The sequence below is a fragment of the Acanthopagrus latus genome, chromosome 9 (genome assembly GCF_904848185.1).
Source record: "Acanthopagrus latus isolate v.2019 chromosome 9, fAcaLat1.1, whole genome shotgun sequence".
Taxonomy (NCBI): domain Eukaryota; kingdom Metazoa; phylum Chordata; class Actinopteri; order Spariformes; family Sparidae; genus Acanthopagrus; species Acanthopagrus latus.
Window position 1 is genome coordinate 29,246,412 of NC_051047.1, and position 14,001 is coordinate 29,260,412.

Consider the following 14,001-nt stretch of genomic DNA (forward strand, 5'->3'; position numbering starts at 1 on the left):
TCTTCCTTCAGTAACAAGCCCCGTTTTTGTTAGTCTTTTAAATCTTTTTAAGTTTTAAACAAGCAGGGTTAAGTTACTCCACTTACCGTGATATGTTTGAACTATATTATTCATCATCAGTAGCAGCTGGTCTGATTTCTTGGTTTCCCCAGAGGATTAAATCCAATGATTTTAGTAGCTCTATGATCGTTCTTCCTGCTCCGACTTCAAGACAATATGAGGCACTTGAAAAACGGGTTATCTGAGTAAACTATTACCATTTTGTTTAATGTTCCTTATTGTGCGCCAGCACATTTTTCAAGTCTTTGTAGTCATGTCTTGTGAATGTTTTGTGTTAAACCCTCTTAAAGCTTTGAAGCCCAAACCTAAACTCTTACCTGAGGAGGTGACTGAAAAAGTGCCCCAGAAGGTGTTTGATGAGGTAGTTGTGTTGGAGACCGAACCTGAGAGGCTGCCTGTTAAAATACCTGAAGCAATACCTGAGAGGCGGCCTCCAGGGAAAGCTGAGGTGAAGGAAAAGATCCCAGAGAAGGTACCAGAGAAGGTACCAGAGAAGATCCCAGAGAAGGTACCAGAGAAGGTACCAGAGAAGATCCCAGAGAAGATCCCAGAGAAGGTACCAGAGAAGGTACCAGAAAAGATACCAGAGAAGATCCCAGAGAAGATCCCAGTGAAGGTACCAGAGAAGATCCCAGTGAAGGTACCAGAGAAGTTACCAGAAAAGGTACCAGAGAAGATCCCAGAGAAGATCCCAGTGAAGGTACCAGAGAAGGTACCAGAGAAGATCCCAGTGAAGGTACCAGAGAAGGTACCAGAGAAGGTACCGGCACCTGAGAGAAAAAGGGAGGACATTCCAAAGATGGTGCCAGAAAAAATACCTGAGGAAAAAGTGCCAGAGAAGGCTCCTCCTGAGAGGAAGCCTGTAAAAGTTCCTCAGAAAGTGGCTGAAGAAGAGAGGATTCCTGAGAAGAAGCCACCTGCAGAACCGCCTGTAAAGATTGAGGAAGTAAAACCTGAGATGGTGTCTAAGAAACCGACAGAGAGGATCGCTGTAGATAAAACAGTTCCTATAAAGACCCCAGATAAAACACCTGAGAAGGTGCCTGAAGCTAAACCTAAACCAGAAGTAGAAGAAACTCTTCCTAAAGGTACAGCAGACGCAGACCTCAAGTCTTTATATCTTTCTTTGTGTCTTCTTCATGCATGTGAATAATCCACAACAGTTCAGTTGGTCATCTGCTAAATGGTGCATTCATCTTAATGTAAGCTCATAAAAATGAAATATTGGTCAACAAGTAAAAGGAAATGTATCATATTTAACTTTGTCAACACACAAGAAGGAGGCCACATTCAGCAGCGTTTACAAGGACTGAACTAAAAACTAAATTCTGTACTTTGGCGCCATTCAGTGGTTAGAGTGACACAAGTGTTCAACAAAACGCGGAAATCAGAATAATTTGAAAACAGACTATAATGCCATAATATTCAGTCAACATTCAGACAGCATTAAGCAGTGTGACACTTAGATGATTAATTATTGATGAAGACTAGCCAAAAATGTTATATGTCATGCAATTGTTACATCAAATGATGATTTCTGTGTTTTTTTACTGAACAGTATTTCATGTTAATTTCAATACTTATGCATATTTAAACAGAAGGGCTCGAGAAAAAGCTTGTGTGTTCTTTTAACACACAACAAAACTACTTAAATTAAACTTTAAATAAGGAATTGTTAAGTGTCTGAACAACCGTAAGATGTGCTTAAGGAAGCAACTCTGTGTCACATCTCACAACAGAGTTATACAACAGAGATTGACTTCAAAATATTATATTACTGCAAAGACACTGTGTATTCAATTAAAAATCCCAAATTAGCCCCTTCAAGTGGAAGTATAAAAAAATGTAATGTGGCAGACAGCAGTTCTCACAGGTTATTTTTTCTAAAAAGAAACTGTCCTACAACAAAACAAAAGGCCAATTACACTGAAGAATGAACAGAAATATTTCATTTTTTGAGTCTACAGCAGATGTTATGTTGACAGTGAGAAATATTCATCACACTGAATACAAACTGAACTGTCACAACTCTTTTAAATGGTTTGTAACCTCTTTGATGTCTTACTGTTTTTTGTGTTATTTAATGTTTGCTGGTTATTTCTGTCTGTGTATTTGTTAATTGTCCACATTCTCTTATTTTAAATTATCTTCTTCTCACACACAATCTTGGATTAAAAACTGATTCACTCTTTAAAAGAAATAGAGACTAAGAAGATTGAGAAGATTCTTCCCGCTGAGGTGAAACAAGAGAAAAAAGTGTCTCATCCAGAAAAAGGTACTGACCATCTGAAAACATGACGGAGTACTTTCACCACATCTTTCACGCTTGATGCTAATACACAACAGGTGGCATTAGCCCTTTATTTAATCTCTGTGTTGTCTCTTTCTAACACTGACGCTTGTCTTTGTGTTTTGTCATCACCTCTTGGCGCCGCCTCATGACGCCTCTTCTTCAACACCTCTTAAAACTCCAAGTAACTACAAGTCTTGTCAAGGTTGAGCACAGAAAAGGTGCCCAGAAGATACAGGAAGTTTATTACGTGACAGAGAAAGTTTCACCCACGGACGAGGTTTGGGAACACGAGGAGGTGGTAGAAGAACATGCTGAAGTGTTGTACGAGGAAGACGTGGCTACTCTGGGCAAGACAGTAGTGTTGTTATCAGAGGTGGATGTCTTAAGTACAACAGAAAAGGCAAGCCAAAGAGATAAAAAGTCTGAACTGAGAGGTGAGATATCTGTTACTGACACTTCAAAGAGGTTAACTAAACACAAAGTTGCCCCAAAAACACAAGAAACTTCCATTATATTCCAGGAATCTGACACAGAAAGAGTTGTCACAACTGTGGAGGAAAAACCTAGAAAAGAAAAAACTGAAGAGGAGTTTTTTGTCAGGACGATCGAGTCACCAACAGAAGAAGTTACGGATGAGAGGAGGGATAGTATATCAGTCACACAAGACATTTCTAAACAAGAAACTGGTGTCAAAACAGTCAGAAAGGGAAGAGAGATGACCATTAAAACAGAGAGCAAAGGGAGACAAGTGATAGAACAGGAGATCAGAAAAACTGAGGAAATAGTTGCAGATCAAACCAAACCTTCTCCAGTGATTATCACAGCAGAAGCAAGAAAACAAACTGAAAAGCTGGAATTTGAAAGAACATTTTTGACAGAGGTAACCCACGAGGAATCAATCGATCATGATGATGAGATAATATCGGCTCCTCCAGAAGAAAAATACAGTAGAACTGAGGAAGTTACAGAAATTAGAATCGATCAGAGAGGAGTCACAGTTAAAGATGAACAAAGAAAAGTTCAAGTGAAAATGATAGATGAGGAAACAAGTAGAAAAGACGAAAGTCAAATTACACTACCAGTCATCGACTCCAAAAAAGATGAAACTAGTGCACCAAGAAAGGTGCCGGTAAAGAAACACGAGGTAGCTGAAAAGAAAACAGACAAGAAGCCAAAACCTGATGATATAGCTGAGACAAAGGAAGAGAAAGTTGCTGAAAAACCAAAACCTAAAGTAGACGTGACCCCCAAAGTAAAAACAAAAGAGTCAGTAACAGATATTGAGCTTAAGGAGACTGTGCTTGAGTCAGTTGTTGAAAAAACTGAACCGGTACGCAAGAAAAAAGAGGACACCAAATACGTGCCGCCTCAGAGAGAAGATGCTGAGAAGAAAAAAGAAGACATTTTAATCGAGGTTCAGGCAAAAACTTCAATCCCTTCAAGACCAGAGGAGAAGAAAAGGATTCCCCCACAAACACCTTCCAGAGGTACAAAGAGAAAATCTAACATCACGATCATCTCCATCCTTAACTTTTCATACGACTCCATGTCTGGCTGCACTCTGTTCTTTTTTATCCAAAACCACCAGGGGTCATCACCTCATTTATCTCTTCATACCACATTTTCATGCTCATTGTGATCCTCATGGTCATCACATTTCTTACTCTGTTTTTTTATTTGTTTTCATTTCAAATGGGTTCTTTTTTATCCCTTTGTGGTTATTTAATCTTTCTTCCTCTTTTTTTCTCTTGATATTAACATCTTGCGTTAAACAAAAAAGAAACAGAAGCCGAGGGGGAGATGATTCCCACGACTGTTCCTGCAGCTTTGCCTCGTGAAATACAAGTCGAGATTAAGGAGAAAAGACCAGAGAGAGGTACAGCGACACCAGATTTCCCTAATTGTCAGTTCCTACTCCTTTTTTATTATCTGTGTCTAGTTTAACTCCAACTGTTTGTGTCTATGTTTTGTCATTTTTTTCCCCCCTAATCTCTTGGCACCGCTACATGGTGCTTTCTCTTCTCACTTCTTATTATCTTCCATCCACAAGTGGCCACCACTGGCCGTTTAAAAGCTGGAACTCAGAGGATCAAGAAAGATTTCAGTTTAGAGGAGGTTGTGGAAAGAGAAGAAGTTGAAGAGAAACCTAAAATATATCTTAAAGATGATGAAGAATTTGTGGGCAAAAGTATTAAATCTTTGCTGCAAGAAGACATTTCCAGCAAGAGAGAAGAACCTGATGAAGTGCCTGGATTAAGTGGTGATATATCTGTTACTGATGGTTTAAGGACAGAGGGTCTCAAAAAAACAGTCACCCCAAAAGCTAAAGAAAAGGTCACCAAGACAGGAGGTGAAGCTAAGAGGAAAACAGGCGTGGTAGTTGAAGGTGAACCCACCAAACAATCATCTCAAGAAAAAGAATTTTCTGTCCAAAAATCAGATTCTCCAGCAGTGAACACAGAGATAGAAGACATAAAAAAAGACACTGAAGCTTATCAAAGCATTGACAGAAAAGCTGAAAAGCCAGACCTTTCAGTCAAAACTGTTGCTGATCAAGTTGAACCCAAACTATCAGTTAGTAAACTGGAGTTATCCAGTGTGACAGACACTGAGTCTTTAGGAAAAGCTAGTCTCCAGAAGAAACTAAGGCAAACTGACCAAGAAGATAAACCCTTAAAGACTGGAAATATTGAAACAACCTCAAGGACACAAGAAACTGAGGACATATTGAAACAAGAAAAACAGGGAAAACTATCAAAATCATCCAGCAAGCTTCTGCCTGAATCCATTTTGTCCGAAGTAGTTACACTTAAAGACAAACTGGTCAAGGTCAGTCCCATGGAGGGAACAACTGAGGTGAAACCCACCAGAAAAACATCAGTTTCTCCTGTTGTCGAAACGAAACATCCAGAATCATTATCAGACGGAGAAAATGTAACTGATGATATTCTTCAAAAACCTGAAAACTTATTAAAAGGCAGGACTCTAAAAGATGTTGCTCAGAAATCAAGTGAGCAGACATTCGTTGAAGATGAGGAAGAAGTCAAGGCAGCTAAAGAAAAGACAAAACAAAGACAAGAGCAAAAACAAGCAAAGCTAAAGCATTATACCCCAGAAGAATATAAAACTAAAGCAGAAGACACTGGAAGTAAAGTAAAAGTTGTCGAAGTAGAAGGCATTTGTTTGAAAGAAAAAGAACAGAGGTTAAAAGAGACTAAAGTCCAGCTGGAGATGGTCACAACTGAAGACAAGCAACACAAAACAGGACAGAAACAAACTGAAAGAAAAGCTCCTCATGATGCTGAGAAAACTTGCGTGAAGTCACTGACAGAGCAAGAAAAGGAGGAAAAGGCAAAACAAAGACACCAAATGTTAAGTAAATCAGACAAAGTTCAGGATGAAACTGTCACTGATAAACCAGAGAAACCAGCAAGAAAAGAACAAGTTAGAAGAAAAGGTTTAGATATGCCAGAAATGCACAAAACAACTGAAATTAGCACAACAGAGAGCAATTCTGTATCTCCACAAGAATCACAACAAAAACCTACCAAACCACAAGAGATTATAGTGGAACAAGATCAGCTAAGGGTTAGCACTGTTAAAGATAAAACTTTCAAAGTTACTCCACTGAAAGAAACACAAACAACACAGGGTCAGACCGAACTTAAGGTTTCAGTTACACCTTTGATCAGTGACTCTTCCGAAGGATTGAAAGTTGTACCTGAAAAACAAGCAGAAACCAAACACACTGAATTTACATCAGCAGATGAGGTAATCCAGGTGTCAGAGGATCAGAAGGAATCAATATCCATGCAGGAGAAAAGACATAAATCAGGCAAAACTAAAGAGGCTGAAGACAAAGAAATCACACAGAAGTTTGTCACAGCTCAGGAAAAAACTAAAAAAGTGACTCCAGTTGAAGTTGGCACACCTGAAAAACAAGCAAAAGCTAAAGAATTTGTCACAAAGCGTGCAACATTTAATGAGGAAGTCGATGTGACAGAGAGTGAATTAGTATCTTCTCAGGAACCAGAGAGAAAACTTCACAAAGTTGTAGTCGATCAAGACCAGCTGAAGGTCAGCACAGTTAAAGATACAACTTTTAAAGTTACCCCTCTTAAAGATATGAACTCAAAACAGAAGCAAATCGAAAGAAAAGTTTCGGTGGCACCAACGATGGAGGCAACTTCAAAAGAACTTAAGGTTACTACAGAAAAACTTGAATTTGCAGAAAAAGAGCAGGGATGTCATGGGTCAGATGGTGTTCCTCCAAAAGACTCAGTATCCCTGAAGGAGACGCAACAAAACACTGGCCAAACTAAAGAGGCTGCAGACAAACAGATTCCATCGAAATTCATCATAGTTGAGGATAAATCTGTGAAAGTGACCCACGCTGAAGATGGGACACCAGAAAAACAAATTAAGAGAAAACACGTAGATGCACCTGAAAAAACTCTTCTGGGGCAAGATACTCAACAAAAATTAGCTCGAACTCAGAAAACAGAAAAGAAGGGAATTCCTAAGTCAGAACCCAGCTCCTTGCAGGACGAGACTCCAAAGATCAAGAGGTTACTGAGGTTACCAAAAACGGGAGATGAAATAGCTGAAATTGAAATAGGATCTTCAGTGGTACCTCTGGTGGAGGAGCCAGCTAAAAAACCTGTAACAGTAAAAGATAAAGATGTTAAAAAAGATATTCCACAACAGAAAGAGATTACAGGTGAAGAAATTAGGGCCAGTTTAGTTCCAGATGTGCGTAAAACAGACAAAATGACTTCCATTGAAATGATGACTCATGAAAGACAGGAACAACCCTCAGAGGCCAAGCCTGAGGAAACATATGCAGAGTCATTGGTGGAGTATGATGCCTCAGAAAAATACGCTGAGACTAAAATAATTCTTAAAGACAGAGACAAAGGAAAGGGGGACATCCATGAATTTCAAACCATTCCTCCAGAGAAGGAAGAACTGATTCCCAAGAGAAAAGAGAAGTCAGCTAAGATAAAAGGAGATGCAAAGAAAGACAAAACAGCCAAATACGCTCCTCATAAAGAGAGAAAAACAAAACAGGAAGACGCTGAAACGAAGACAGAAGTTATACTAAAGATGGAAGGAAAGGAGAACAAGCCAGATGACATTTCTCAAGAAAAAGACAAATCCCAGAAATCCATCAAAACTCTCAAGACTGCAGTCGAAGCGACTAAAGATGAAACTGGCAAAGTCCCTCCAACTGTAAAGACAAAACCAGTAAGTCAAGAACAAACTGAAAGAAAGGATTCAGTCACAGCTCTGCGAGACAAACCATCTAAAAAACAGACACCCGAAGAGATTCAGTCCAAGACAGTTCTAGTTAAAGATGAATATGGTAGTGTTGCTCCAATTGAAGAAACAAAACCGGAACAAAGTGAGAGGACATTTTCAGTGGCACCTGTGATGGAGGTTGCATCTGAAAGATATCTGATAGTGAAAGAAGGAGAAGTTAAATCAGAGTCTCTCCAAAGGTATATCACCCCTGATGAGCTAGTAGAAGATATTGCATCAAGAAAAGAGACTGTTTGTAAGTCAGATGGCATTTCTCTAAAGTCAGTGGAGTCGGACACGAAAGACATTAAAATTGAACAAGCTATTGCAAAAGTAGATAGAGTTCAAGATAAAACCGAAAAGGTTACTCTTATCAGCGAGACATTACCTCAACGACAGGAGAAAAATGAAAGAAAGACCTCAGTTACATCCAAAACAGGAGTAACAGATCAACACTCTTTGGCAGAAGCTCCAGAAAAACTTACAGTAATGGACAAAACCACTACAGTTACTTTAACTGAAGAGATAGAACCAAGACGAAAGCAAACTGAAACAAAACCAGTTGTTCCTCCTTTAATAGATGTTCCAGAGATTCAGTCAAAGAAATCAAAATCCCTGACAGAGAAAGGACAGAAGTTGGACAAAGGTGGAAAAACTTCCCTCCGTGAATTGCTGCCCAAGTCTGTTTTGATTAAAGATGAATTTGGTGTAGTGACTCCATTTGACGACACAGAAACAAAACAGGAACAAGTTGAAAGAACAGTTTCGTTTGCATCTGTGATGGAGGTTGCATCTGAAAAACATCTGATAGTGAAAGAAGGAGACGTTAAATCAGACACCCTCCAAAGATTTATTACACCTGACAAGCTTGTAAAAGAAATCACATCAAGCAGAGAGGACATTTATGAAGCCGGTGAAGTTTCTCTAGTCAGTCAATCACAAAGCCCAGAATCAGCACAGGGAAGTGTGGAAATTTTGACAGAAAATCAAGAGACAACCGATAGAATTACTCAAGTAAAAGAAGCCACAAGTCAATTTACAACTGCTTCAGTTCAACAACAAACTCAACAAAAGGCAGAAAGGACAGGTGTGTCTCAGCAAAAGACTCAAAAAACATTGGTCAGAGAAGATGCTAAAACAGAGGTAGCTATGTCCCCAAAGAAACCAGATGGACAGAAAACAGATGAAGGCATTCAGCCTAAAACAGACACAGTTAAGGACGTTTTTGTGAGTGTTACTCCAATTTTTGAAACAAAGGAGGAGGAAATACAAAGGAAGGCTTCAAGGACACCAGTAATGGATGTTGCATATGAAAGTTCATTGATTGCAAAAGAAAAAGATGCTATATTAGATACTCCGCAACAGTACATTTCCCCTAATGATCTTGTAAAAGACATTCCATCAAGAAAAACAGGGACTTACAAATCAGAGGATATTACATTGAAGACAGACGAATCCACAATCGATAACAGACGGAGGTTAGATCAAACTGAAAAAAGTCACATCCAACAAAGTAAAACTGATATTGATTGGCATGAGCCTGCTTCTGAAGAACCCTCAGTAACAGATAAATCCAAACTGAAGATGATTAAGAAGAAGTCTACTACTGACTACAAAATGGAGGCTACAGAACATGGGGAAATTGCCACCAGCAAATCAAAATCAGAAGTCGGGCAGTCTTTCCTGAGAGCAGATGTCCAATACGTCCCTTGTCAGGAAGTTGAAACCATAAGCAGAAAGGAAGGAGAAGCTCGAGGGCTTCAGTCCGTCGTACAATCCAGGGTTTTGTCTTGCGAACCAGAAGGGAAGGAACTTGTCTCCCCTCCAGAATCTTCCAGAGGTATAGAGGGAAAGTGTTATATGTCACAGAGCACGTGTTTTTGATTAGAGCACCAAACACTGTCGTGCACCTCCTCGTTATCACCCTGTTCAGGATTAATGAGATTCATTCTTTGTCGTCATCATTTCAAGAGGATATCCATTTCACATCACCCATTTTATGTGGGCACAAACTTTCTTTTGAAGAACCGTCATGCTGTCGAATGAGACAGTCTCTTATGGTTTCTTATCACCTGATGTCTAAACCACCATGGTGTCATGTTATTTGTTGGATTTCTCTCATCCTTTTTTCTAATTGTATGTCTGTTTGTTATGTTTCACTGATTGTTTTGCACAGACACAGGTGAGGTGATATGTTTTTGTTGAAATTTCTTGAAAATTTCTTCCTCTTTCATCTTCCAACTTTGTATTTTTCCATTGTTTGTTTTTATGTGTCCTCATTGTATTATTTGTCTTTGCATGGATTAGTGCTCACCCCATCTGTCTTAATGAGGTTTTGACTGTCGTGTAATTTTGTTCCCAAGTTCCTGTGAAGGAGAAAGAGGCGCCACCACAAGTCAAAGAAGCGCTGGTAAAGCCAGCTGCTCCTAAAGAAGGTATCCAACTTCTCTTTTAAATGTGTTTTGGTGTTTTTGTCTGTATTTCTATGTCTAAAGGCATTCGTAAAAGAATGTCACTCTTGAGCAAACTTAAATCTTTCAAACTTTATCCTGATGGAACCAGACGAGAAACAAGGTTGTCATAGAATAACAAGATGAACCATGACCCTTTTAAGAGTCAAACTCTCAGATCTTTAACATTAGCATGTCGTGTTTGTGGAGAGCTTCTGTTGAATTTCCTGTATACTTTTGTACTTGAAGAGAGCAAACCACAGCCTGCTGTAAAAGTTCAAGAAGCTGCCATAAAGCCTGAAGTGACTGACAAAAAGTTGGAGAAGAAAATTACTCCACCAGAAGAAATAAAGACAGGTATCCAGATGATAATTCTTGTGTGTTTTTAGAGAGGCAGTGTGTTTTGGTGGTACAATTCAACTCCCTCTTTTCTGTGCTTGAAGTGACCAAGCCACAGCCTGTCAAGAAGGCTGAAGAACCAACAAAGAAGGTTGCAGAAGAAGAAAAAGCAATCATAGAAAAAATATCTCCTGAGACAGGTAGAGGTATTTGATGACTGCAGTGGAATAATCCTCTTTGTTGGACATCTACTTCACATCTTGTTTCATCACTGCACATGTTGACCACCAACGTAACCACCTGTTTGTGTGTTTGATGGGATTGTGAGTCTTATCTGGGGCGGCAGAGTCCCTCGTTCTGATGTCGCATTGTTGGTCTTTTAGTCTGTTTTTTGGTCATTAATTAATTGATCTTAATCCACCACAAGCATGCCACATATGTTCTTGGACACACCTTAACTTTCTTCAGTTTCAGTTCTTTATCTTGATACTATCTTACATGTCTTTTTACTAAACCATGTGATACTGTTCTCAGTCACAACTCTTATCATGTCATCCACATTCTGTATTAGAAATTAATACATTCTGAATGTGTTTGATGACAAATTGTACCATTTTCGTACAGTTCAATCAGTTGAATTGCTGTTCATGACTAATTAAATTGGCTTATTAACAAGTTTCTGAACTATACCTCCTCATTAGATGAAACCAAGGGACCCGTCCAGGCACCAGGAGGAGTCAAGAAAGGTAGGAGCTCTGATTACTGTTCATTTTACCTCAATACACAAAATGAACACAAAAAACAACTCACAGCAGTCAATTAGCATCTATAAAGGTGTACGTTCTGATTCAGAAACACTGATAGATAATACCCCCAAATCTGAAAATGTTATTTGTGGCGAAGTTGGGACACTAAAGAACATTAAAAACAAGAGGGAGTTGACCACTAGCTGGTTCTGATTGGCTTATTATTTACAAACAAACTTTTCTCAAAAACGACTTACAATGTAAGATTTTGAATGACGGGTACACATATTATTGTTTGTTCGGTAGTATCCTATGGAAGTTTTTGTCTCTGTCTTGTATGTGTCTTTTTTGTTTTTGTTACTGTTTGTGTAGTCTTTTTAAAATTAGCTTCATTAATTTAGAACAGGAAGTTTTAACTTTTATTTTGTATTTTTTTTATATATTTATATTGTTATTTCTTAGTTTTAAGCATGTTTTTGTACAAGTTGTGCTGTCAGTTAGGTGTAAATAAGTGTTGTCAAACCCTTGCTGCCTCAGAAACGGTTCTGCACAAAAAAGGTAAAATTCAATTGGAAGAAGATGGAAAGTTTGAGATTCCTACCTTGAGAAAAACAACCAGAGTCGTTAAGGAAGTGGAAGAGGAACAGGAGGTCATCATACTGAAGAAGATCCCATCAGTTCCACCTAAAGAAGTTGAAGAAGAGCAAAAACCTCAGAAGGTCACTAAGACCACAGTCTTCCATGTTGAGGAGATGGTGCATAGAGAAGAGACTGTTGAGATGTCAGTTGCCACCAGGAGACCTGCAGAGGAAAGGAAACCTCGAGATAAAGCAGATGTGGTGAAAAAGCCAGAAGTTGTGAAACCTAAAGAAGAGGAACAGAAGGAAGCTCCTAAAGATGCATGGACCCGCCAGAAACCCATCCAAAAGGATGAGAAACCAGATGATAAGATTCAACTAAAGAAGACTCCCAAGACACCAAAGGAAGAAGAACCTGCCGAACCTAGTGCAGCTTTGAAAAAAGTTAAAAAACTGCCCTTAGAAGAAGCGGAACCAGAAGTTGTCAAACTAAAACCATTTGAAAAGCCAGTTAAACTACCCGAAGTACCAGAAAAAGACAAGAAGGAGAGGCCAGACAGGGACACAGTGCCTTTCCAGAAGGGAGAGAGGACCCCCAGAGAAGTGGAAACCAAAGAACCTCCCAAGAAACCTGAGAAAGCCCCTCCGGAGGTGAAGGAGCCACCAGCAAAGGTGCCAAAGCCAGTAGATAAAAAGAAAAGTCCTGAGAAAGAACCTGAAGAGGTCAAAGCACCCACCAAGGTAAAGAAAATCCCAACACAGGAGCAAGAGATTGAAAGCGTCAAGCTGAAGCCCTTCACCAGGCCTTCCAAAGAGGCTACAGAGCCTGAGAAGAAACCAGCAGAGGAGAAAGAAAGGAAGCCAACAGATGACCTGCGCCCTCGTCGCACAACTCCAGATGAAAAACCAAAAGGACGAGAGCCAGAGGCTGAACAGAAGAAACCTGAGATCCCAAAAGCTCCAGAGAAGAAGCTGGAAGAGCCGAAAGAGGTAGAGGCAGTTCCAGCAGAGAAGACGGTGTCCCCTGTGCCAGCTCCTGTTAAGAAACCTGAAAAAATTCCTGAGGAGCCCAAGCCTCTGCAAATAAAGAAGGGAGTCATACCCAAGGCCAAAGAAGAGAAGGAAGAAGTGACTCTGAAGCCTGTGGAGCAGCTCAAGAAGGTTGAGCTGAAAAAGACTCCATCTCCTAAAATTGAGAAGCTTAAAGAAGTAGAGGCAGTCCCTGTTGAGAAGAGACCAAGTGTTGACAAACTCAAAAAGATTCCCAAAACTGTTTCACCAAAAGAATCCTTTGAGGCTGTGACTCTCAAAAAGGTCCCAAAGAAGCCATCACCAGAGGAGGTTAAGGCTGCAGAACCAGCAGTGCCCGATAAAGGGAAGATTCCCCTGGTGAAGGAGGTTTCTCCTGGAGCCGTGCAGATGAGGAAAGTCGCCACTCAGCCTGAGGAGGAGGTGTTTGAAGAGGAGTATGCTGAAGAAGAGGCAGAGCAAGAGGAAGATGAGGCCTGGGGCTGGGAGCTGGTTCCACGGGACAGTTATGGCTCCGAAGACTGGGAAGGTGAAGGGGAGGAAGGTGCTCTGGAGGTTCCGGGGGTGACCAGGAGAGGTGAGATGGTGGCGGTTCAAGAAAACCTTTCCTTCATGCCCAGAATAATCTCTACCCATTCCCACCATCATGCCTCCATCTAAATCATCATGACGTCATTCTATCTTACATGTGACGCGATTTATGCCATCTCATTCTTGCATTTGTGTTAGTTACCATTCTGTGTGTCTGGTCATATTCATTGTTTTCATTGTCATTTTGTTTCTTTCATTTCTGTAATGTCATTTGTGTGTCTGTCATTTCAACATCATGCCATTCCCATCGACATCTGTTCTCCCAACATGTGCCATCTTCATATTTGTTTGTTATTCCATCTGATCATGGAGTCAAAGCTTTATCACCATAAAGTTGTAATGATACATTTTTCATCGTTGTGTGTTATGTCAGGCTTCATTTCAGTGCCATTACTTCATATATTTACCATTGCTATCACCTCATAATCCCCTGTCCTTTCGAGTGGACATCAAACATGGAAGGTCATAAAGTCATTGACGTATGATCACACTGTGCAGAAAATTCATTGTCATTGTTTCTGAACAGAGGGACAACCAGCAGAAGAAGCAGGAAGAGGTAGAGGTAGAGGGCTGAAACGTAAGTCTGTTGTTTTAATAAACCTATGAACTCTGCC

The 14,001-nt window shown here is 39.9% G+C and overlaps 1 protein-coding gene across 1 annotated transcript in view; it reads left to right on the top strand.

The window, feature by feature from the left end:
- The window catches only part of ttn.2 (titin, tandem duplicate 2), a 202,854-nt gene that overhangs the window by 77,156 nt on the left and 111,697 nt on the right, over positions 1-14,001 (top strand). Inside the window, exons 95-99 of the mRNA XM_037110653.1 lie at positions 10,018-10,089; positions 10,354-10,461; positions 10,548-10,643; positions 11,145-11,189; positions 13,914-13,964. Coding sequence (XP_036966548.1) covers positions 10,018-10,089; positions 10,354-10,461; positions 10,548-10,643; positions 11,145-11,189; positions 13,914-13,964 — 372 coding nt within the window. The remainder of the gene's footprint in view (positions 1-10,017; positions 10,090-10,353; positions 10,462-10,547; positions 10,644-11,144; positions 11,190-13,913; positions 13,965-14,001) is intronic.